The sequence below is a fragment of the Jaculus jaculus genome, chromosome 21 (genome assembly GCF_020740685.1).
Source record: "Jaculus jaculus isolate mJacJac1 chromosome 21, mJacJac1.mat.Y.cur, whole genome shotgun sequence".
In the NCBI taxonomy this organism is placed as follows: Eukaryota; Metazoa; Chordata; class Mammalia; order Rodentia; family Dipodidae; genus Jaculus; species Jaculus jaculus.
Genome location: NC_059122.1, coordinates 2,017,817 through 2,043,135, shown reverse-complemented (window position 1 = coordinate 2,043,135; position 25,319 = coordinate 2,017,817). Strand labels below are relative to the sequence as shown.

At 44.6% G+C, this 25,319-nt stretch overlaps 1 protein-coding gene across 2 annotated transcripts; it reads right to left on the bottom strand.

Annotated features, from left to right (window-relative positions):
* Positions 1-4,222: 4,222 nt before the first annotated feature.
* On the bottom strand, positions 4,223-23,214 carry LOC101602963 (zinc finger protein 93-like). 2 transcript variants are annotated; one of them, XM_045139350.1, is made up of 4 exons: positions 23,153-23,214; positions 9,616-9,742; positions 9,148-9,234; positions 4,223-7,300 (listed from the first exon to the last, which is right to left on the bottom strand). In XM_045139350.1, the coding sequence occupies exons 1-4, from the start codon at positions 23,156-23,158 to the stop codon at positions 5,457-5,459; spliced, it is 2,064 nt and encodes a 687-aa protein (XP_044995285.1). In that variant the 5' UTR covers positions 23,159-23,214; the 3' UTR covers positions 4,223-5,456. The 2 variants fall into 2 exon arrangements, with proteins under 2 accessions (XP_044995285.1, XP_044995286.1); XM_045139351.1 differs by lacking the exon at positions 9,148-9,234.
* Between the last annotated feature and the right edge of the window lie 2,105 nt (positions 23,215-25,319).

Genomic DNA, 25,319 nt, shown 5'->3' with positions numbered 1-25,319 from the left:
TTTGTCTGTTTAGTGTTCTAAAAGCTTCTTGTATCTGCATTGGCATTTCTTCCCCAATTTGGGGAAATTGTTATATGATTTTGTTGAAAACACCTACTAAGCCTCTGGAATGGAATTCTTTTCCTTCTATTATACCCTGAATTCTTATGTTTGATCTTTTCAGTGTCCCAGATATCTTGAAATTCCCATCCCTACCTTGTTATTAGCTTGTCTTCTCTTTGTTGGACTGTATCAGGTCTGCCACCTGGTCTTCTGGTTTATATATTCTGTTCTCTTCTTCATCCATTCTTCTGATGAGATTTTCCAGTTTTTTATTTGACTGACCATGTTTTTCAGTGATAGAACTTCTGCCTCGTTTTTCATATTTCTATTTCCTCATTCATGTCTTGATCTACTTTACTTATTTCATTATACTGGTTTCCTGTGTTCTGTTGGAATTCCATCAAGAGTTTGTTTTCTTCCTTAATGTCTTTAGTTTCTTCCTTGATTTCTTTGAATACAGATAAAATCATTTTTTTGAAATCTCTGTCACACATTTCATCTAAAGTCTCATTGGTGTCATTTCTGATGGATTTGTCATTTTGGTGGCATTGTATTGTCTTGAATCGTGTTTCTTGTATTATAATGTTGCAATTTTTGCATCCTGAGTTGATTTGATGCTTGGGTTTTCTAATTATCTAGTATGCTTTTAGAGTTGTGTACCCTCAGAGAAGGAATTTAAGGTGCCTAGCATAGCTCTTGTACTGCAATCCAACTGCAGGAGTAATCCTGCGTGTTGAGTTTACCTGCTATTCAAGTATTCCAGTGGGCTGGGCTGAGCAATTTACTAGCAAATTCTGAACTTCAACTGAGCAATATACACATTCACTAAAAACCAGCACGCAGTACGCAAGTGTGAGGATTGGAACAAATGGATAACCTTATGTAAGGCCAAAATCCCTGAGGGTGTGTGTTGCTCTAAACCCTTAATCCTGTCAGCTGAGAGGTTGAGATTTGTGTTCTGAAATGGGTTCCAGGTCAGCCTTGGTCTGAATCAGACCATGCCCCCAAAAATAACAGAAGACAAAGGCCCTATGAATCTGAAAGCATCAAAGGCAGTAAGAGTTAACCCCCAAATACTACTTGAGAATGAAGAAGCCAATCAAGAATATGTAACCGATACCCTGCTGTGACATGGAAAGAGAGACTGGCACTTCCAGTGCCGACCTATGTACCTGCTTTTTCGTCAGGTGGCTTCAGATCTCACTGATGCTGAGTGCCCACCTCCATGCCTCCGTGATGTGCTGAGTCTAGTGTTCTGTTCAGCTGTGCTAAATGCCCTGCTGCCAGGAGCTCAGTGTGTTCTCCAGAGGGTCATGGGGCTGTCGACTGGGGGATGGGAGAGGGCAGGAAGCCTGGAACTGTCCTGGATCGGCTCAGCTGGTCCCGTCTGCGCCCCCCTCAGCAGCGCCTCTGCTGTCCTCCCTTCAGGTTTCTTGATTTCACAAGGAGGTGATGAGGCTAGAAAATCCCCTTGTTTGGTCTCTGCTCCTGCAGCTGGGCATTAGGTGGATGTGCAGATCCATGCGGGTCTGCAGAGATTGGGTCCACAAACTCCTTGGTGGGATTCTGGCCAATTTCCTCCTTTCTGATAGATCTTAGTCCCTCCTGCTTCCACACTGTTACCGATAAAAATCTATAGGCTTTCACTTTTCAGAGGAAGAGTACATTTTGCTGTGGTTTCGTTCAAATCCCTCCCTAGACGGGATTGGTGTGGAAGTCCCCTAAGCAACATTTATCTTCACATTAAGCACAATATAAGTTACACATCAGAAATGAAAATTTCTCATTTGAAATGAAGTAGAGTGAGGAGACAAGTTAAGACAATGAGGCTGTAAGACAGATGTGAAGAACTGCATTTATGCACATGAAGCTCAAGATAAAATCGAAGAGCCAATGTACAACTGGAAAGGTAACTAGGAAATGACAATATAACTTTTCTCTCCTAAATTGAGTCACCTGTACAGCCACATTACAAGTATCCCATACCATATGTAGGTTACATAAAATTTCTTCACCATCGTTTTATTTTTTCACAAAAGAAATAAGAAACTCATTCTAATATGATTTTCTATGTGCTATAGAACATCTAACCACACTATATGCATGTTTCATACAAATATTCAAAGAATTACCATGACATTAGAAGCCTTCCAGTGTTCAGCCTGAACACAATATCTCAGCAGAACAGTTAAATAGTAAGTTATTCCTCATCAATTAAAAGGAGCAATAAAAAAATTACTTAAGTTGGGCATGTGGCATATGTCTTTAATCCCCAGCACTTGAGGCAGAGGCAGTAGGATCTCCATGAGTTCGAGGCCACCCTGAGAGTACATAGTGAATTCCTGGTCAGCCTGAGCCAAAGTGAGACCCTACCTCGAAAAAAAAAAAAAAAAAAAGACAAGTTGTTGAGAAAAAAAATTTGATATTCTACTTCTATTTATAATGTGATTTCTGAAAAGCCATTAAGTAATATTACAACATTCTTTTTTGTTTATTTTTATTTATTTATTTGAGAGTGACAGACAGACAGACAGACAGACAAGAAAGAGGCAGAGAGAGAGAGAGAGAATGGGCGCATCAGGGCCTCCAGCCACTGCAAACAAACTCCAGACGTGTGTGCCCCCTTGTGCATCTGGCTAACGTGGGTCCTGGGGAATCGAACCTTGAACCGGGGTCCTTAGGCTTCACAGGCAAGCGCTTAACCACTAAGCCACCTCTCCAGCCCAATTCTTAAAAGCACTTAATAGTTTGAGTAAATCATACTTGAAAACTTTTTGATGAAGGGATATATTAGGTGATGCATAACTGTGATGTGAGAATTAGCACTAAAAGATCTGTTGTTTTGAACATAGTATGTCCTTAATAGGCTCATGGGTTTGAACACTTAGTCCCCAGCTGGTGACATTGTTAGGGAAGGTTGTGTAAATATCTAGAGATGGGTATTTGCTGAAGAAAGTGTGTCACTATGGTTAGGACTTAAGGTTTTATAGCTTGGCCCCTCTTCCTGACCGTGGATGTTCTAATGATGAGCCAATTGACGCAATGATGGCCATAAACCCTGATACATAAACTAAATGGACCCTCTCCTTCCGTAAGCTGCATCTTGTCAGGCATTTGGTCACAGCAATGAGTAATATTGAAAGTTACTATTGAGAAATGGGGCAAATGCTGTGAAACAAATGAACATGTGGTTTTTAAGCTTATAGAACTGAGTTTTAGGAGTAATAGCTAAGAGTTTGGAACACTGAGATAGAACAGATCAACAATGCTAGAAACAGAGTTTAAGAAGCCATTCTGATGGGAATCTGAAAGACCAGAATGCTTCACCCCTATTACTTGGTACTGTTTACTCTGACATTTTATGCCTGAAGATTGTATATAGATTTTTTTATAGGAGGTCAAAGATTTTAAAAATTCCCTATAGTTTCAGAAGTTAATTTGAATTTTTAAACAGCAGAGGGACTATTAAAGAATATGGAGACTAACTGAAGTTGACTGGAATTCACTTTACATACTGAAAGGGCCATGATCAAGTGGGGGCGACAGGCAGAATGTTGCTTTAATTTAAAATATCCCCCACAGGCTCCTGTTTGGAACACTTGGTCCCCAATTGTTTGGGAAGTTTGTGGAACCTGAGACAGTTGAAGATTTGGTGGAGGAAGTGGTTTACTAGAGGCAATCACTGATGTTCTACAATGTGGCTCCATTTCCTGCTTGCTCTCTTTCTTCTTATCATAGATATACAATGTAGCCAGCCAGCACCTTGACCTTCCTACCATGACCTTTTCCTTCTTAATCTTCTTACCCAGTCTATGGTCACAGTGATGAGAAATAACTAATACAAAACTAAAAACTGAAACTAAATGAAAAGCAAAATCCACACCATTTTGGAAAAATGAGTTGACTACAGAGAGAGAGAGATATTAAGAATGTGTTTGACAATGATATATCAATAATTTTTTAAATTCTTTTTTTGATTTTCAAGGGGAGAGAGAGAGAGAGAGAGAGAGAGAATGGGCACAACAGGGAACTCCAAATACATGTACTATTTTGTGCACCTAGCTTCACATGGGTACATGGGAATTGAACCCAGTCCATCAGGGTTTTGCAAGCAAGTGCCTTTAACCACTGAGCAATCTCTCCAGCCCGTGATTTGTCAATAATTTAACAGTAAGTTTTATTTCAGAAACTTATTAGTTTTCAAATTTTATTAAAGAAAAAACACTATTCACATACTTCTAAAGGCTGTGGTACTAAAGTTTACCATTAGACTATAGTATTTGTGTACTTCAAAGCAAATGAATTGTAGAATTTTTGTACAATTTATGGACCAAGATGTGGTATGTTAAAAAATTATATGGTAAAATTGGATAAAAATGATTTCAAGATTAGTCTAGAGCATATTTATATAGCTATAAGACTTCTAATTTCCAAATAAGTACAAAAAGGAGACAATAAATATTGGAAATATAGAATAGTACTTTCCCAGTATTTGAAAGAGACTGACATTGGGAAAAGTTTTGACAACTGTACCCACTAATCTCCAGCAGCATAAAAATAAAATCTGTTACCTATATCCCTGAGTAAACTGGAATATTTTAATATCTGTTACAGAATAAGTTGTCATTCAATACACAATAGTAATGCATCAAGGACAAAAAACTCACTTATTGAAAGAAAGAAACAAACAAACTTCATACAATGTGTATTTCAAAATCTACTGCAGGGTCTCTGGAAAAAAGAAGTAGAACTAAAACCTTTCCGGATCCAGTCTGCTTCTTCTAACGTATTGTCTGAGACTTTTGCTTCATTCGCTTCTCAAAAATGAGGCTATGTGATAAATTGATTTCATAATAAATTGAGATTATTAGAGATAAATTATCTCCATGATTCTGATGTCTGATGACTTATTGAAATCACATCAAATAATAATGCTGTGTAAACGACATGTCACATTTTTGCCAGTTTCCACATATTCGCTGAGTTTGTCCCCTCAGTTCCGTTACATCCATCAAGATACAATATGAGTACTATTACAACAAGTTTTCTAATGCACTCTGTTCTTTTGAAATACATGTGTTGTAAAAAACAAAAAAAAAAAAACGCTGCTTCCGATATTACTACATAGGCAAGGTTCTGCTGAATATGAATTCATTTCTGGTGAGCACTGAGCTTTAGCTCAAAGCCGTGCTACATTTCTGTTAACAATGCGAGTTCTCTGATTTTAAGTGTGAATAATTAAAAGGATACTGAACATTGTTAGAATTTGTAGGGTTTTCCTCATATGCGATTTTCTGGTGTTTCGTAAGTGCAAACCAGTTGCTGGCATTTTCCATCTTCCGTGCATGAACCAGGCTCGCGTTGCTTTTGCTGAGTGTTGCGCTGCGGAAGGCCTTCGCGCGTCCCTTGTGCTCCTAGGGCTCGTCCCTGGTGTGGATGCGGTGGTGCCGGATGAAGGCGGAGCAGTTGCTGAAGGCCCGGCCGCAGCGCGCGCACTTGTAGGGCCGCTCGCCGGTGTGCGTGCGGCGGTGGTAGTGCAGGTAGGACGACGAGCTGAAGGCCCGGCCGCACTCGCCGCACCGGTACGGCTTCTCGCCCGTGTGCGTGCGCAGGTGCTGCGTCAGGCTGGACGAGTGGTTGAAGGCCTTGCCGCACTCCCGGCACGCGTACGGCTTCTCGCCCGTGTGGATCAGCTGGTGCTGGATGAGCGAGGTGCAGTTGTTGAAGGCCTTGCCGCACTCCTGGCACTTGTAGGGCTTCTCCCCGGTGTGGATCCTGCGGTGCCGGGCGCAGGAGGAGAAGACGCTGAAGGCCTTGCCGCACTCCTCGCAGCGGTAGGGCCTCTCGCCCGTGTGCAGCCGCGCGTGGTAGCTGAGCTTGGAGGAGCAGGGGAAGGCCCGGCCGCACTCGCCGCACTTGAAGGGCTTCTCCCCGCGGTGGACCCTCTGGTGCTTACTGAGGTAGGACGCGCAGTGGAAGGCCTGGCCGCACTGCGCGCACCGGTACGGCTTCTCCCCGGTGTGGATCCGCTCGTGCTGGCCCAGGCTGGAGGAGAAGCTGAAGGCCTTGCCGCACTCCGCACACCTGTACGGCTTCTCGCCGGTGTGCGTCCTCTGGTGCTTGTGCAGGACGGACCGGAAGCTGAACACCTTGCCGCACTGCTCGCACTTGTTGGGCTCCCCGCCGCCGTGGGTCTTCTGGTGCTTGCAGAGCGCGGAGGGAGAGCTGAACGCCCTGCCGCACTGCTCGCACTTGTTGCGCTCCCCGTCGCCGTGGGTCTTCTGGTGCTTGCAGAGCGCGGAGGGAGAGCTGAACGCCTTGCCGCACTGCTCGCACTTGTTGGGCTCCCCGCCGCCGTGGGTCTTCTGGTGCTTGCAGAGCGCGGAGGGAGAGCTGAACGCCCTGCCGCACTGCTCGCACTTGTTGGGCTCCCCGCCGCCGTGGGTCTTCTGGTGCTTGCAGAGCGCGGAGGGAGAGCTGAACGCCTTGCCGCACTGCTCGCACTTGTTGGGCTCCCCGCCGCCGTGGGTCTTCTGGTGCTTGCAGAGCGCGGAGGGAGAGCTGAACGCCCTGCCGCACTGCTCGCACTTGTTGGGCTCCCCGCCGCCGTGGGTCTTCTGGTGCTTGCAGAGCGCGGAGGGAGAGCTGAACGCCTTGCCGCACTGCTCGCACTTGTTGGGCTCCCCGCCGCCGTGGGTCTTCTGGTGCTTGCAGAGCGCGGAGGGAGAGCTGAACGCCCTGCCGCACTGCTCGCACTTGTTGCGCTCCCCGTCGCCGTGGGTCTTCTGGTGCTTGCAGAGCGCGGAGGGAGAGCTGAACGCCTTGCCGCACTGCTCGCACTTGTGAGGCTTCTCGCCGGCGTGCACGATCCGGTGTCGCGTGAGCTCGGGGAGGCGGGCGAAGGCCTTGCCGCACTCTGCACACTTGTGGGGTCTCTCGCCGGCGTGGGCCCTGCCGTGCCGAGCAAGGGCTGCGCAGGTGCTGAAGGTTTTGCCACATTCTGCACAGCCGTGCGGCTTCTCCCCAGCGTGAGCTGTCTGGTGCAGGCCACATCTTGAGAAGCAATTAAAAGGCTTGCCGGATTCCTCTTCGGTGTGAATGCTGGCGTGTCCAGAAAGCATCAGCTGGCCGTCCAGGGACGCTGCGCGTTCCTCGTGTTTGCAGGCCGTCTCTCCGCTGTGCGGGCCCGGGAGTGGACTAAGCAGGGGTGTCTGATCGCAAGCCTGGCCACACGCTCGATAGGTATATGGCTCTGTACCTGTCCAGTGAAACACCGATAAAGGCTCAGCCACATTACTTGTGTTCATCACGCTCGTTTTTAGCAGTGACACACTCATTCATACTTACACTGGCCCCACACAAAGGGAAAAGACATGTCCACCCATAGTCACTACAGCATAATTCAGAAAATATAACACGTGGGAACTGAGACTTGCTTTGAACTAAAGGGTGGAAGATAATATGGGATCTATATATAAAGGAATATTATTCATACTTTAAAAGGTAAGAAATTTGTGAAATATATACTAGGGGTTACTTTTTATTGAATTATGCGTAATAAAATAAATCCATTCCACAAATACAGGAACATAATGAATTGTACATATGTAAAAAATGTTGAACTGGATAAACATGTAACACAGGAATTCAAATGGAGAGTGTTAGGTTGAGTGGAGACAAAAATGCACAATTTTTTTCTTCTGTGTAGTATTTTCCTTTGAAAGCTAAAATGTTTCAAAGTTAGGATGTATAACAAGTTATATGTATAAAACACTACTGAATAATAAAAAAAACAAGTTGTATCCTTATGTTTCCACCACTATTAAAATACATAACAAAAGACTGATCAAATTCTAGAAAACTGTCAAAATTTCCATCAAATCACTGAAGTCTCACTGCAGGCAACTTATCAGTATTGGTTCAGCTTAGCACAATGTTGACAAATGCTCACTGAGCTCCATGAAGAGAGAAAGTATGCACGGCATGAAGACAAAGATTCACAACGAAAGCTTATGTTGGAAATGAGTCTACGGCCATCGATACTTTATGAGCTCACGCTGTCCTGGAGTGCAATAACGAAAACCACCACCCACTTACAATTACATCTACATGAAGCACTGCTTGACGTGAGGAATCACAGACGAAACAAATGAAAACAGGGAACTGCAAAACAAGAAAATACTGATCTCATCAGATCTTGAACAAATATTGATGAACTATTAAAAAGTTCATCTCTATATGCTCAGTTTCTTGCTATGACTACGTACACACACACGAAGGTTATATATTGTTTTTTGTTGTTGTTGTTGTATTGGAGGAAGGATCTCATTCTAGCTCAGGCCTACTTGGAATTCACTGTGACTGGTCTTGAACTCACAGTGATCCTCCTACCTTGTTATCCTGAGTACTGGGCACTACCATACCCAGCCAGGTTATGCATTTTTAATCAACGATATTCAGTATATGAGAGGAAAAAAGCATAAGAATAAATTATAGTCATTCATGGAGCTCTGATTAAACAATGCTAATTAATGAGAATGTAAATTAAATTAGAGAAATTTATTTTGCTGCCAGCATGCTACAATGGCTTTGATGTATAGGTCTTTGAAATATATACAAATTTCCTGAGTCTGAAAAGCAGTGAAAATACTGTCACGATCAAGATCTGCATGGACAAAAGTAAACGCTTCAGTGGTCACTGCAGGTGAAGGACAAATCTGAGAGGATTTAACGTACAATAAACATTCTGTAAGAGGAAGATGTCCTTCTCAGACAGGTTACATAGATATTCATTAAAAAATAATTTTCAAGCCAGGCATGGTGGCGCACACCTTTAATCCCAGCACTCAGGAGGCAGAGGTAGGAGGATCGTCATGAGTTTGAGGCCACCCTGAGACAACATGGTGAATTCCAGGTCAGCCTGGGCTAGAGTGAGACCCTACCTCAAAAAACCAGAATAAACAAACAAACAAACAAACAAACTTTCACTGAAGCAGAGCATGTCAATCCACACTTTAAAATAGCTAAGAACTAGTTACAAGTGACTTTTCTCCTTGACCTCTGGGCCTCTCATCTGTGTCCTGTGACTCATCCATTCCTTCATACCTGGGCACGGAGCTTCTCTCTTCACATCCCAAGGCTCTGTTCTTTGCTCCAGAAATGTGACCAGGTATGGCTTAGAGAAAGCAAGGCCTGTTTGGAATAAAGATACAGAGACAGAGAGAGAGAGAAAGAGAGGGAGACAGATAGACATATAGCTGTCATGGATTTTTTTTAATGTTCAATGGAAAAAAAAAATTACTGTTAAGGTACATGCTCCATACTTTCATGACATTGAATTTTTAAAATTACCACTAAAGGAATGGATGTATATTTGTTTAAAAAAAAAAAAGCTTAAAGACACAAGAAGTACAATAAAATATAAGTATAGTAATACCCTCTCAATTTTTCCTTTAAAAAGTAGGAGCCTGAAATTTATTGATAAAAAGCCTAAGTTCCCATGAGATAAACTACAAATGAAGGAAATTACATGCTGACAGAGATTTAAAAACAGAGTACAGACATGATCCTTACCCACAGAAACAAGATTTCCATAATTTTCCAACATTACATCCTTATACAGATTCCACTGAGCAGTATCCAGACATTGCCACTCCTCTGGAGAGAAATCAATGGCCACATCCCTGAAGGACAACAGTTCCTGACATAAAAACGAACAGCAGAGATTAATCATGTAACACAGCATAACTGACAGCATAAATACCAACAGTGAAACATCCTTATGTACTCACGGCCACAATTCTCAGTTTTGCCTGAGACAAAAGAAGTGCTAAAGAAGTAGAATGATGTAGATACAGTAAACAGTACATACCTTCAAGAAGCTACTATATGAAGGCATCAACACATGAATATATAGCTTTTAAGGCGGGTGTGGTGGCGCAAGTCTTTATTTTTTTATTTTTTATTCTTTTGGTTTTTCGAGGTAGGGTCTCACTCTGGTCCAGGCTGACCTGGAATTAACTCTGTCATCTCAGGGTGGCCTCGAACTCATGGCAATCCTCCTAACTCTGCCTCCCGAGTGCTGGGATTAAAGGCATGCGCCACCACGCCTGGCTGTGTGTGGCACACGTCATTATTCCCAGCACTCGGGAGGCAGTAGGAAGATTGCCATTCGAGGCCACCCTGAGACTACATAGTGAATTCTAAGTCAGCCTGGGCTAGAATGATTAAAAAAAATTATTTATTCATTTATTTGAGAGGGGGAAGGAGGAAGGAAGAAAAAGGTAGAGAGACAGAAACAGAGAGAGTGAGTGCACCAGGGCCTCCAGCCTCTGCAAACAAACTCTAGACACATGCGCCATCATGTGCATGTGGCTTCTGAGGAATGGAACCTGGGTCCTTAAGCTTCCCAAGCAAGTGCTAAGCTATCTTTCCAGCCCCCAGAGGTAGGAGGATCTCCATGAGTTTGAGGCCACCCTGAGACTACATAGTGAATTCCAGGTCAGCCTAGGCTACAGTGTAAGCCCTACCTCAAAAAAAAAAAAGGAAGGAGGGAGGGAGGGAGGGAGGGAGGGAGGGAGGGAGGGAGGGAGGGAAGGAAGGAAGGAAGGAAGGAAGGAAGGAAGGAAGGAAGGAAGGAAGGAAGGAAGGAAGGAAGGGTCAGGTGTGGTGGCGCGTGCCTTTAATTCCAGCACCTGGGAGGCGGAGGTAGGAGGAGCACTGTGAGTTCGAGGCCACCCTGAGACTCCATAGTGAATTCCAGGTCAGTCTGAGCTGGAGTGAGACCCTACCTCGAAACACCAAAAAAAAAAAAAAAAAGAAAAAAGGCTTCTGTGTATTATGTATATTCTATATGTTGCATATATTTCTTACATAAGAGTCGTGGCGAATTAGAAGAAACTTCTCAATCTTTGTCCGCCACTGAAACTTCCCCTCTAAATTATACATCAAATTTAATCCTTTTGTAAGTTGTTTCTATTTATGTGTTGACAGCACTGAGAAAGTACACAGTTTCAGACTCAATTTGCTACCAAGGTAATGGAATCAACTGATGAGTTAATGTTGAAAATATAGTACATCTTTATTAAATATAGCACAATTTTATTAAGCTATAAAGAGAAATGGAACTATGAAATTTGCAGGAAATTGTAGAGAAAAGGACAATATTATACTGAAGTAACCCAGGCTCAGACAGATGCCACATGCTCTCTCTCACAGATGACGCTAAGATGGAACTTTAAGATCCGTGTGTTTAACCTGGAGTCCTGCCGGGACGAGGGCCAGATGTGGGGGGTGGCAGAAGATGTAAGGGTGTGCGGAACACAAGTAACATGAAAGTGGTGGGGAGCGGGGTTGCTGGGGCGCACACCTGGGGGTACGAGAGTAGGGAGTCAGTGGGAGGGTTCACTGAACTGCGGTGGTCAAGAAAAAGATGCATGGAAGCCTATTGCTTTGTGAATGTATCCGTTACTTTCTCTCCTCTGAGCAAATATCCAACCACAAGCAGTTAACAGAATGATTAGGGTTTAATTTGGCTTACAGGTTTTATAAAAACAAAACAAAACACTGATTTATTTAAAAGCAGAGAGAGACAGAGGGAGTCAGACAGAGAGAGAGAGAATGGGCATATCAGGTCCTCTAGCAACTGCGAAAGAACTCCAGATGCATGTGCCACTTTATGCATCTGGCTTACTGGGTACTGCAGGATCAAACCCAGGTCATTGGCTTTGCAGGCAAGCACCTTAACAACTGAGCAATCTCTCCAGCCCTGGCTTATAGATTTTTTTCTAATTTATTTGACAAAGGAAAGTGTTTGTGGGTGGGGGGAGAATGGGTACACCAGGGCCTCCAGCCGCTGCAAACGAACTCCAGACATGTGCACCCCCTTGTGCACCTGGCTTACGTGGGTCCTGGGGAATTGAACCTGGGTCCTTTGGCTTTGCAGGTAAGTGCCTTAACTGCTACTGGTTTTAAGTTTTGACAGAAGTTTCTTGACGGAAAAGGCAAGGCAGCAGCAGGCAGCCCTCATCCAGTAACATTCAGAAAGCAGGATACAACCCGGGTGTGGGGCAAGTCAGCCCTGGCCCCTAGTGACCCACTTCTTCCAGAAGGGCTCCACCCTCCTAGTTTTACAACCTTCACAAATAGCACCGCCAGCTGAGGACCAGGTGTTCAAACACAAGAGCCTGGCAGTAAGGTAAATTCACACCACCACAGTAAGCTAATTAAAAATACAATCGGAGGGATGACTCGGATCAGCTGTTAAGGCATTTGCCTGCAAAGCCAAAGGACCGTGGTTCGATTCCCCAGGACCCACATTGTCCAGATGCACAAGGGGGCACACGTGTCTGTAGTTCATTTGCAGCGGCTGAAGGCCCTGGCATGCCCATTCTCTCACTCTCTCCCTCCCTTTCTCTGTCAAAAGAAATATTTAAAAATATGTAATATTGAAAAGAGAAGACTATAGGTATAATATGTAGACAGATGATGTTATTTCCATAAACTGGAATATAAATAAAAATCCCAATGCCAAATATAGGATACTTCCCCATGCATTGTTGGTCAGGGAAGCCCCCGAGGCCCTCCAAATTAATACAGAATACTGCCACTGCTTTTGGTTGCCCACCAGAACTAAATAAGACCCTTTTGTTAAACAAACCACACATTTTGAGAAATCAAGCTGGAGTTCGACTGGAAGCGTTCCTCCTCCTAGACCAGCTTTCACAGTGCTTGAGGCTGCGACGCGGGCTACTGGGGAGACAGATGCCAACAATCTCACACAGGTTTGGGTGCAGCAACCACCATGCTGACGTGTCAGGCACTGTGGTGAAACAGTGGCATGACAGCTACCGTGAAAACCAAATGCTTTCTTATTAGATCGGAGGCCTACTCTACAGGAAGAAATTCATACCTGATACTGTAAACCTCATCAAAATCTCATGGCTGAGAAGGTCAGAAGTCCCAGAAAACAACCTACTGTTGCTGTTGTGCTAAATGGAAGTGTATTCAAACTGCCTTCGAAACATCTTTTTAAAAATATTTTATTTGTTTATTTGAGAGCGAGAGAGAACAGATGTGACAAGGCCTCTAGGCACTGCAAATGAACTCTAGATGCATGTGCCACCATGTGCATCTGGCTTAAGTAGATACTGGGGAATCAAACCTGGATCCTTAGACTTTGTAGGCAAGTGCATTAACCACTAAGCCATCTCTCCAGTCCCCTAAACATGTCTGTTTATACTCACATATCAGTACTGTTCTCTGTCTTGGTCAGAAAAGCTTTTCTTCTGCATTATAATATAGGCAGATAACTGATCAATGTGCTGAAAAGAAATGACAACTGAGTGCTCGGTCCTATATGGGTAATAGATATCCCCCTCCTAGGCTCAGAGAACATCATAGTAGATGGAGTGGGAATGTAAGCACTGGAGATGGGGAGGGCTGCTGTGGACCTCTGTTTTCTTGAATGCCACTGCATCCAAGAAATAACAGCATTTGTGGTTACCTGCAAAACAGAGTCAGTCAACACTCCATCATGGTTGAAGGAGGGCTTCATGAACCCCCAAACTTTCCTAAAGAGATATTAGCACCTAATGTTTTCTGGGGTAGGGGAGTCATTCTTTGCAGTGCTAGAGCCACTGGCAAGTCATGGGAAGGGTTCAGTGGGACCAGGATGGGGAAACAGAGAGTAATAGGGGAATGTTCATGATCAAATAGCAATATGCAAGTATGAAATGGTCATGCATAATAAAAATGAATTACATGAAAAAGAGGTACATAAATTCATATTGTGTGTGTGTGTGTGTGTATATATATATATATATATACTTCTAAAAAGTTATTTAACCTATGTGTGTGTGTGTGTGTGCACACACGTATATGTGCACATGCATGCTAGAATCTCTTGACACTACAAATGAATACCTGTCTTGCTTTACATGGGTGGCTGGGGAATTCAATTTTAGCTGGCAGGCTTTGCAAGAATTTCCTTTAACCTCTGAGCCATCTATCCAGCCCTGAGTTATATTTTTGGTAAAAGGAAGTTAAAGAAAAGAACATGCTTATAGATAGGATGAAATTTGACCCTTATCTCTCCCCCTGCACAAAAACAAATTCCAAATGGGCTAAAGACCTTAACATGAGACCTAAAATTCTGAAATGCCTAGAGGGGAAAAAAGGGGGGGAGGGAGGAACCTTTCCAACATACAGCAATGAAGAACTATCAGAATAGCACTCCAGTAGCCAAAGAAATATGGAAAACAAGCAACAAATGGGACTTTATGAGATTTTTGTACAGAGGAGGAAAGAGAGCCTAGAGAATGGAAGAAAGTCTTTGTCACTTATACATTAACAGAGGATTAATATCTACTATATACAAAGAACTCAAAAACACTAAGCAACATCAACTAATTTTAGCCCAATCAAGACAGACGAAAGAATTAAACAGTTTGTAAAAGAAGATATATAAAAGGCCAATAAGTATTTCTTTATTTTTATTTATTTATTTGAGAGCAACAGAGAGAGAGAGAGAGAGAGAAAGAGACAAACAGACAGAGAGAGAACGGGTGCACCAGGGCCTCCATCCACTGCAAACTCCAGACGCATGCGCCCCCTTGTGCCTCTGGCTTATGTGGGTCCTGGGGAATCAAGCCTTGAACCAAGATCCTTAGGCTTCACAGGCAAGCACTTAGCCACTAAGCCATCTGTCTCTCCAGCCCCAATATTTTTATTTAATATTTTTATTTAATATTTTTATTTACGTATTTGTGTAAGACAGAGAACATGGGCATGCACTTTGTGCATCTGGCTTTACGTGGGTGCTGGGGAATTGAACGTGGGCCAGCAGGCTTTGTAAACAAGAGCTTTAATTGCTGAGCCATCTCCTTAGCACAGACCTTGGGGGGACAATAAATATTTTTTAAAAGTTCAATATCCTTGATCTTTAGGGAAATAAATACAAACTAAATCTACATAGATTCTATCTCACCCCTTTCCAGATGCTGGTGCCCACTGAGGAGACTCAAAACTCATCAAAGTACTGAGAAGAAGTGATAGAGGAGGGACCAGCCTTACCAGAAGTTTCTCTCTCACACGCTCCAAGGGCCAAGGACAGTTGCAGAAGAGGTGCGGCAAAGACTGTAAGATGGGGCAGTGCTTTGGAATGAAGACAAAGCACTTCTGACTTCACAGACCACTGAGATTCTTGTGTTATGGAAAAAAGCCAACAACGCTGAAGAGACCCAAAGAGAAGAGGGAATAATACTGAGGAAGATGAGAGAGGGTTCAGTGGAGTGAGCATGGGGGCAGAGAAGACAGGGGAGGGAGGTGGATTACCTAATGTTTTAAAATAATGTTTCTCAATTTAGATTTGAAAAGAACAGAACAACAATAACAACAGGTTTAAAAAAAAAAAAAAAAACTAGAAAAAAACACCACACTGAATTCCAAAATACAACAAAGGAGTTCAAAACCAGAGCTGAGCACTCAGAAGGAAGCCTCCGCAAACATGAAGGCTGGTCTTAAGTAAGGAGTATAAATACAAAAAAACAAACAAACAAAAAAAAAAACCTGAAGGGACTTTAAAGGCTTATGGGATACATTAACTGGGAGAAAAGGAAAACCAGGCACGGTGTACAAACCTGTAATCCTAGCACCTGGGAGGTGGAATCAGGATTATCAGACATTCAAGTAGCTCCCACATAGATAGGGAATTCAAGACTACTCTAGTCTACATAAAATCCTATCTAGCTGGGCGTGGTGCTGCACACCTTTAATGCCACTGATTGGGAAGCAGAGGTAAGTGGATCACCATGAGTTCAAAGCTACCCTGAGACTACATAGTGAATTCCAGGTCATCCTGGGATAGAGCGAGACCCTACAAAAACAAAAAAGAAGTAAAAGGATGAAAATATCTTTAAATGTCTTAAAATATTTAAATACAAGGAGTGATGACAAATTCAAGATTCAACAAACTCCAGTTTAGACCAACCCAAAACAATCCTTGAGGCCAGTCATTAACAGTTTAAGGAATAAGTTTGATTAGAATAGGAAAAAAAAAAAAACAAAAACAGCCATAATGGTTGTGGTGGTTTGATTCAGGTATCCCCAATAAACTTAGGTATTCTGAATGCTAGGTTCCCAGCTGATGGATATTTGGGAATTAACGCCTCCTGGAGGAAATGTATTGTTGGGGGCAGGCTTATGGGTGTTATAGCCAGTGTTTGCTGGCCAGTGTTTGGCACACTCTCCTGTTGCTATTGTCCACTTTATGTTGGACAGGGGGTGATGTCCACCCTCTGCTCATGCCATCGTTTTCCCCTGCCATTGTGGAGTTTCCCCTCAAGCCTGTAAGCCAAAAGAAACCTTGGGTGATTTCTACCAGCAATGTGAACTGGACTGCAACAGTAAAGTGGTACTGAGGAGTGGGATTGCTGCTGGATACCTGACTGTGGCTTTGGCCTTTTGGAGCTGATTTTCAAGAGGAATGTGGAAGGATTTGAATCCTTGGCCTAAGAGATGCACTAAAGAGCTGTAAGGACAGCTTGATGGACTGTTCTGGTCTGAGCTGCAAGACCTGCATGCAGTAAGAACTATGGACTGTGATGTTTGGCTTAGGAGGGTGAGAAAGAGCTTTGCTTGGACTGGGCTAGCAGTTTGTGAGGGAAGCTTGTTCTTGTGCCCATGTCCTGAGAAGTTGTGCAGGGTTGCTTTGTGTAGAAATGAACTGGTGTGAGCAGAGGGATATGGCACAGAAAGAAAAATCTTTGGGTGAACTGTTGCCTGTTCAGCTGCAACTGAGAGATTACAACCTTTGAGACTGGGCTAGCTGACCTGCGCTGGGCCAACAGGAAGAATGTAGACTCTTTTGAAAGGGCCTGAGTGCTCAAGGAGTGTCCTGTTCTTCAAAGTCTGCTTTATTCCCCCTGGATTAACAAATTGGCACACTACCTGGTATCGTGGATTATAAGAAATGCTGGAAAGAGGATCATTGAGTTTGCAACGGTCTTGTGTTTTGGAAATGACCATGGGCAGTGTGAAGCAGGTTTGCTGGATGCCTGTATGGAGACCCCATGGGGCCATGAGGATGAACCGTGGGTTGCAGTGGAGACCCAGTGGAGATGCTGGGACCAAGAGATGGCTGCCAAGGAAAGCTGCTGGTCCTGATGTAGTTTTCCAGGACTGTGAGTAGCCTAGCTGGAGGGCGGAACTGGAATACCAGAGACTTGTTGCTGGTTAGAATTATCAGACTTGGAGACTTGTCACTGGCTAGAGTTGTTGGACTTGAAGCTATAGAGTTTGATGTTTGCCCTCGTTGTTTTAAATCTTGTATTGGTTGAATATTTCTTTGCTATGCCCAATGCCATCTTTTGCAGTGTGAATATTTATTCTGTGCCATTATGGTTTTTTTGAGGTTATTTTTGGTATTATGGCTCAGTTAAAAGATCTTGAACCATGGGGATGTATGAACATAATTGGAATTGATAAAAACTATGGGGACTTTTAAAGTTAGAAGAATGCATTGCATTTTACATCATGTATGGTTATCAGTTTTGGGGGGCCAAGGGCAGAATGTGGTGGTTTGATTCAGATGTCCCCAATAAACTCAGGTGTTCTCAATGCTAGGTTCCCAGCTGATGGGTATTTGGGAATTAATGCCTCCTGGAGGCAGTGTATTGCTGGGAGTGAGTTTATGGGTGTTATAGCCAGTTTCCCCTTGCCAGTATTTGGCACACTCTCCTGTTACTAATGTCCACCTGATGTTGGCCAGGGGGTGATGTCCACCCTCTGCTCATGCCATCGTTTTCCCTGTTATCGTGGAGCTTCCCCTTGAGACCATAAGCCAAAATAAATCTCTTTTTCCCAGAAGCTGCTGTTGGTTGGGTGATTTCTGCCAGCAATGAGAACCTGACTGCAACAGTGGTGCACATCTTTAATTCCAGCACTCAGGAGGCAGAGGTAGGACGATCACTGTGAGCTTGAGGCTAGCCTGGGACTACATCGTGAATTCTAGTTCAGCTAGGGCTAGAGCAAGACCGTATCTCAAAAAACAAAAACAGTGGGCTGGAGGGATGGCTTAGCAGTTAAGGCGTTTGCCTGCAAAGTCAAAAGGACCCAGGTTCGATTCCCCAGGACTCACGTTAGCCAGATGCACTAAGGGGCACACATGTCTGGAGTTTGCAGTGGCTGGAGGCCCTGGCGTGTCCATTCATTCCCCCTCTCTCTCCCTCCCTCTCCCCCCCCCCTCTCCCCGCCCCCTCTCTCTCTCTGTCAAATAAATAAAAATAAAATATTTTTTAAAAACCACAAAAAGAGAGACTAAGAGAAAAATGATTCTAAACATTAAGCAAACTTCTATCACGTCGTCAGATTATTTCAGCAGAAACCTCCGTCAGGAAAAGCTCAGGGATTACATATCAAATGTGACGTACACAAAAGAATAGAAACAGGGACTGTTAAACTGCAGGACTGTGAAGGCAATTACACCCCAATAATTGTGAAGAAGAGGCTGTCACACAAAATGTAGGGAGTAGCTTTGGTCAAAGGCTGTCGTATACAGGAAGCATATACTTTAAAAAAAAAAGAAAGTGTTTCTTTTCAAAAAAATTATTTGCAAATACCTGTGTGTATGGATGTGCCAGGGCACTGCAAATGAATGCTTGTTTAGCTTTACGTGGGTGCCTGTGTAACTGAACCCAGCCAAAAGGCTTTGCAAACAAACAGCTTGAACCACTGAGGCTTCTCCTCAGCCCCAGGAACTATGTACTTTTTTTTTTTTTTCTGCTGCTGCTGCTAACAAATATCCATCAGGTTTTACGTGGGTGGCTGGGTAATTGTACCCAGGCTCACAGGTTTTTCCAAGCGTGTACCTTTAACCTCTGAGCCTTCTCCATAGCCCCCAGGGACATATTTTGAAACATATAATTACACTGAAATTTTTCTTCTATAAAAAAGGAAGGATAGAACGACAGTAAGGAAGTCAGCAGATCCACAAGTAAGAAAAAGGTGGAGCTGCTGAATTTAAAATCCTGTACTTTCTTCTTCTTGTAAAGGTTTAGAGAGACTGTATTATGTTAAGGGAAGGAAGGAAAGACAAGAGTATGGGAATCTCCTGCTCATGAGAAGGCAAGAGGGGGGAAAGCCCACTTAAAGACCCAAATTGGAGTGATTTGTAGGTTCTGAGTGGTGCCGGGCTAAGGAACCTAATGCCAAGTCTTGGGGACGAAGGTAACCAGCCACAACGCCAGGCTCCGCTCTGTGATTTCTTATGGGATGATAAGTTAAGACTGTCAGGTGAACGCTGCTTTTTGGCTTCCCAGAACACCCTCCCAGCTCCGCAGATAAGGACACCCTCCGCTCTGGCCTGCCTGGGGACTGCCAGCACGCGAGAGGTGGCCACGCGCGGGTCGGAGAACGCAAAGAGCCCAGCGGGCATGGTGCGGAGGCGGAACACTTCCTAGAGAACCGGGCTTCGCTGAAAGAAGCAGGGAACCCACCCGGCGAAATCTGAGCTGCCATCTGTGCACACAAGGTACACTACCCACGCACCTCTAAGTTTTGTAATATTTTGATTTAGAGGACACAATTAGAACGCCAATAAAGTCAAGGGAAACGAGCGGCACTATCTTGATTTCAAAAAGAAAATTTAGATTGAAGGTTGGGTTTAAAATGAATAATGCATACTTCACACTTTATGTTACATGTCAAATAGCGTGAATATGAAATTTTCGGTGCAGGGTTAACTGTCTGTTCTTAACCACCTATTAAGTTTTTACTACATTTTTACTCTGTGAACAGTTAAGATTGATGCTATAATCTATCTCTTTTTGCTTATTTTTTTAAATTTTTATTTATTTGAGAGCGACAGACACAGAGAGAAAGACAGATAGAGGGAGAGAGACAGAATGGGCGCGCCAGGGCTTCCAGCCTCTGCAAACGAACTCCAGACGCGTGCGCCCCTTGTGCATCTGGCTAACGTGGGACCTGGGGAACCGAGCCTCGAACCGGGGTCCTTAGGCTTCACAGGCAAGCGCTTAACCACTAAGCCATCTCTCCAGCCCTCTTTTTGCTTATTTTTACACAACTACTTGAAACAGAAAAAAAATAAGTCTATAAAAGAATCTGCAAATATGACACATACTTTTCAACTGCACATATACTAAAACAACTACAGAAAGACCCACTGACTTGAACTTTAAAAGCCAAAAAGTTGAAATTATGAAATTATATATGCTAGCTGTTGTTATTCTTGCATGTGCTTTTTTACTCCTCTTCAAATCTGTCCAAATAACTTCCGAGTTTTCTCTGCACACCCTTCTACATATGTCACATTGGTCTCCAGGAACTGAACCTCACCTCCCAGCAAACTTTTCCTTCAGACTTCTTCCAACAATGACATAGCTAGCATTAAAAAAACAAAAAAACCTTTAACATTACTTTGTAAGACCAACAGCTCCATCTCTTTTACTGGTCTATACACAAATATTAGTTGAAATGGAAACAGTAAACAAAAAGAGTAGTAACTCCAAATAAAACTGGTGAACTGAATGAGGAGGATGAAGAAACTCCATTCCAATCGCCATTTGGTTTATTAGCTGGCTGGTGGCTACAGCCTATATAAAAGAGGGGAAAATGGTTTCCATTTGCTGTGCGTTGAGGCAGGACTGTGTTATGGGAGCTACAAGCAAGTAAACAGTAAGATGAACCTATGGTCCAAAGACTGGGAAAGGCATCTCAGGCTGCAGAAATGACGACAGGAATGCAGAACCAGTGAGGGCTGCATCAAAGAGAACTGGTAGAAGGCCGGGCGTGGTGGCGCACACCTTTAATCCCAGTACTCAGGAGGCAGAGGCAGGAGGATCGCAGTGAGTTCGAGGCCACTGTGAGCCTACAGAGTGAATTCCAGGTCAGCCTGGACTAGAGTGAAACCCTAGCTCGAAAAGCCAAAACAAAAAACAAAAAGAAAACAAAAACAAAAACAAAGAGAACTGTTAGCATGGCAAGTTTGAACAAGATGGACGTCTTAAGATTATAAAGGTAAAGATGACAAAGTTGAAAATATCAGGTAAAAACACAAGAAACCATCAGGGAGGTCACAACACAAACCAATACAGGTGATATCTAGAAGATGGTAAACCTTATCCTCAAATGGGGTTAAAAATTTCAAGAAAGGCTGGAGAGATGGCTCAGCGGTTAAGGCATTTATTTGCCTGCAAAGCCAAAGGACTCAGGTTCCATTCCCCAGGACCCACATAAGCCAAATGGACAAGGGGCGCATGCATCTGGAATTCGCTTGCCGTGGCTGGAGGCCCTGGCACGCCCATTCTCTCTCTCTCTCTCTTTCTACCTCTCAAATAAAATATATTTTTAAAAAATTCAAAGAAGTCAATGTACTTTTTACATTTAAATAGTGTACAGTTAAACACTATTATTTTCCTGAAGAGTAAAGATGTTAACTTGGAAGTGTCCATGCTATTTTCATTACAATCATATAATCCAAAAAAAATACTGATATTTCATGTAAGGTGGTTTAAAGTGTGTGCTTTCTAAGAAGATCTTAATGGCATAAGCCAATCTGAAGAGTAAACAAACACTTTATTTCACTTAAATGTGGCGACCTAATACTATCACACAATATAGGGTAAAGAAGCCAAATTTCTCCAAGTTACATGTGTGTCAAATTTCTTCACATTGATTTTTTTGTTTGTTTTGTTTTGTTTTTCGAGGTAGGGTCTCAATCTAGCTCAGGCTGACCTGGAATTCAATATGTAGTCTCAGGGTGGCCTCGAACTCACAGTGATCCTTCTACCTCTGCCTCTCAAGTGCTGGATTAAAGGTGTGTGCCACCTCTTTCATCTTCCGAATACAGTATAAACAGCCCTTCAGAACTATCGGGTACCTAGAGCATCACGATACCTAGACAAGAGTCAGCTTAAAACAACAGCTAATAATAATTAATAATAATAATAATAATAATAAATAATTTGGGAGGAAGACAGCCTGGTTGGAAGGCAAAGCAGGCGGGGCCTGGCAGTGACTCCTCGACCACACCACACCCTCAGGCCCTCTCTGAGAAGTGGGCCAAACGTTCCCAACAGCAGTGCGACATGTTCTAAAATGAGGTTTTACCGCTGCAATGGTTTCACTCAGAATGTAGATTAATGAGCGTTGGGACGAAGCAGAAGCTGCAATTCTCCTTTTCTGGGATCTGTCTCTAGGTGAAGTGCTAGCGTGAGAGCTGAGGTCAGAGGGGTGCACACTGCAGATTCCCATTCCGAGAACCCCCACCGCAAACTTACAGTTTATACCAAAGAATATAATATTAAATCCGCATACACACACCACCCGCACAAATTCTGTCCCCAGAAATTCAGGGCAGAGGTAGGAGGATCGCCACGAGTTCAAGGCCACCCTGAGACTACAGAGTTAATTCCAGGTCAGCCTAGTCCAGAGTGAGACCCTACTCAAAAAAACAAAATATATATCTATATATTTACTTATTAGAGAGAGAGAACGTGAATGGGAGCGCCACGTCCTCTAGCCACGGCAAATGAACTCCAGATGCATGCGCCCCCTGGTGTATCTGGCTTACGTGGCTCCTGGGGAATCGAACCGGGATCCCATTTGACTTTGCAGGTAAACGCCTTGAACACTAAGCCACCTCTTCAGCCCAGTTTTAAACTTTCATCTAATTAATTTGAGAAGGACCTCCAGCCACTACCAGCTCCAGACGCATGCGCCGCCTTGTGCATGTGGCTCACGTGGGTCCGGGGGAATCGAACCTGCGTCCCTAGGCAGGCAAGCTCCTTCAACACTGACCCGCTCAGAGCAGCGGTACGGGGACCCCCGCCCCCCGCCGCAGGGAGCAGCGGCCCCGCCCCCGCCGGGTCACGTGCCCGCCCCGCCCCGCCCGCGCCCCCGGGCATGCGCACCGCAAGGAGCCCGCGGACGGCGCGTAGCCCGGCGCCCTGAGCCTCGCCCCGCCGCCCCGGGGCTCCCTCGACCCGCCCTCAGGTGACCCCGCCCCGCCCCGCCCCGCCGCCGCCCCGCCGCCGCCCCGCCGCCGCCCCGCGCCGGGCGCCGCCCGCCCGCAGCGCACGTCAGCCCGACCCACCTTCATGGTGGAGGACGGAGCGCCGCCGCCGCCGCCGCCCACGACGACTTCCAGGGCCGCCGCCGAGCGCGCGTGCGCCGAGCCCCGCTGTGACGTCACCGCCGCCTCCGGACTACATTTCCCACAAGCCCTTGCGCGGGAACGGGCGCCTGCCTGCTGCGTGCGTGCGTGCGTGCGTGCGTGCGTGTGTGTGTGTGTGTGTGTGTGTGTGTGTGTGTGTGTGTGTGCGCGTGCTGCTGCTGCAATTTTTTTGTTTTGTTTTGTTTTGTTTTCTCTATATTTGGCTCTGTGAAAGGGATGCAGCTTCTCCCGCCCTCTGTGGAACTTCCCTTGGATCTGTAAACTCAGATAAATCCCCTTTCTAAAATTATGTCTGGTTTGGATGTTCATCCCAGCAACGTGAAACTGACTGTAACTATATTGTAATTCAATAGGGTAAGAGAGTGGGTCAAAGGCACATAAGATTTTATCAGAATCATTAAACATATTCAAAAGTCCTGCTTTCTGGTATTTACCTACAGGAAAAGTCTGTCTAGGGCTCTTTCAATCCGTCCTTAATTCGTCCACTACTCTATGACATTTCTGCTGAGTGAGCGACAGGTAAGATCTTGCCCATGACCTCCCGGTGTTTCATAAAACAGGCCACGTATTCCCCGCGTGGCATGCTGTGAGCCCATGACTACCACGGCTCCCCTCCTAATGTGCACAGACATGGCTCCTGGCTGTGCCTCATGTGACCTCGATGGGACCGGGATGTGCTAGTGACTCTCAGCCCGTGATCAGTTCTGTTAAACCGATCTGATTTGGGTTTGATCGGCCACGTTTAGTGTCCTACATGTGGGTCTGCAGTTGCTGCTAAATAACAGTGTTATGCACAGCGAGGACACGCTTCCTTGAGTTTCCATCTGGTCCCCCATGCATAAGACATGCTAGGTGTTCCTTGAACATAGAGGTGTTTGTGTTTGGGGAGTGGCAGAACCTTTCTCAGCTTGCGGTGGGCTTGGCTTGGGGGTTAGAGGCTGGGCCACTCAATGTTCACTAAGTCTCCCAAGCCATGGCTCTTGAGGTTTTTGTCTCTCAGTCACATAGAACAGTGAAAAAGGTCAGAAGGAGGCATACTAAAAAGGCTAAGCAAGCAGGTTGTATTGGAAAGAACAAATTCCCCCCCTCTCCTCCCCCACAGGACGGGGAAGAGACTCAAAAGCAGAAAAATCGCCAAACCATTCTTGGTATCGCAGAACCTTCTACATACGGGTTCAGAACGAGTCCTAGAGATGATTCATGTGAAGATTAGGCATCAGATAGCCACAGATCACAACATTCTGAGCAGTCAACACCCAAGATCCTCTGGCATAGAAGGTGAGATTTTTCAAGGCTCAATTAAGGAAAGAGCACTAAATTCTAAGGAAGTCAGGAAGCAAGCGGGAAGCCTGCCAAAATTACAAGGAAGGTGTGGGATGAGTTGATGGGCAGTGGACTGGGCAAAGACAGGTGGTTGGCAGGCATGCTGGGTCAGCAGCCATCTCCTTTATAGTAATCTGGAGGTGGGAGGTTCCACATGGCCTCATGCATTCGTGGTTAAGCCTCATACTTAATTGCAAGCTATCATAGCCTTCGGGAGGTAGACCCTTACTGGAGGAAGTGTGTTGCTGGGGGAGGCACTGTGATGTCATAGTCCAGCCCCACTATTTCCTTCTGCTGTTGGGGAGGTGTGATCCCCCAACTGTTGTTTTGTTTTGTTTCTCGCATTTTTCCTGCCATGATGAAACTTCCTCTCAAAAATATAAGGAAGAAATAAATTCTTTCCTTCCACACAAGCAATTTATGGCCAAGTGATTTGTCCCAGCAATGCTACAACTTGGAGGAGTACATTGTCTCAGAATTCCAGCCTGTGAACTCTGCCCCAGGGGGTTAAGGCCAGGAGGCTAGGGTAGTTGAGAGGGTCAGGAAAAGGGGAATTGGCTTAATTAACATGTGTGAAGAGTGTAAACTGAATCAACATAATCTGCCTCTTGACTAATGAGTTCAGCAACACCAACCTAGGAATAAAGAGTGAGATTCAGGACCTCCTGGACTAGAGTGAGACCCTACCTCAAAATAAAATAAAATAGTGGTTTGAATGTAAAATGTCCCCCAAGACTCAGGGGTTTATGATTAACCTTCTCCC

Excerpts from the sequence above, each read along its gene's own strand:
- LOC101602963 (XM_045139350.1), bottom strand. Across the intron at positions 9,235-9,615 it reads TGGAAATCTTGTTTCTGTGG|GCCTTGCTTTCTCTAAGCCA; the intron begins GTAAGGATCATG and ends TATTCCAAACAG. Across the intron at positions 7,301-9,147 it reads GAGAGAAGCTCCGTGCCCAG|GTACAGAGCCATATACCTAT; the intron begins GTATGAAGGAAT and ends TTCACTGGACAG.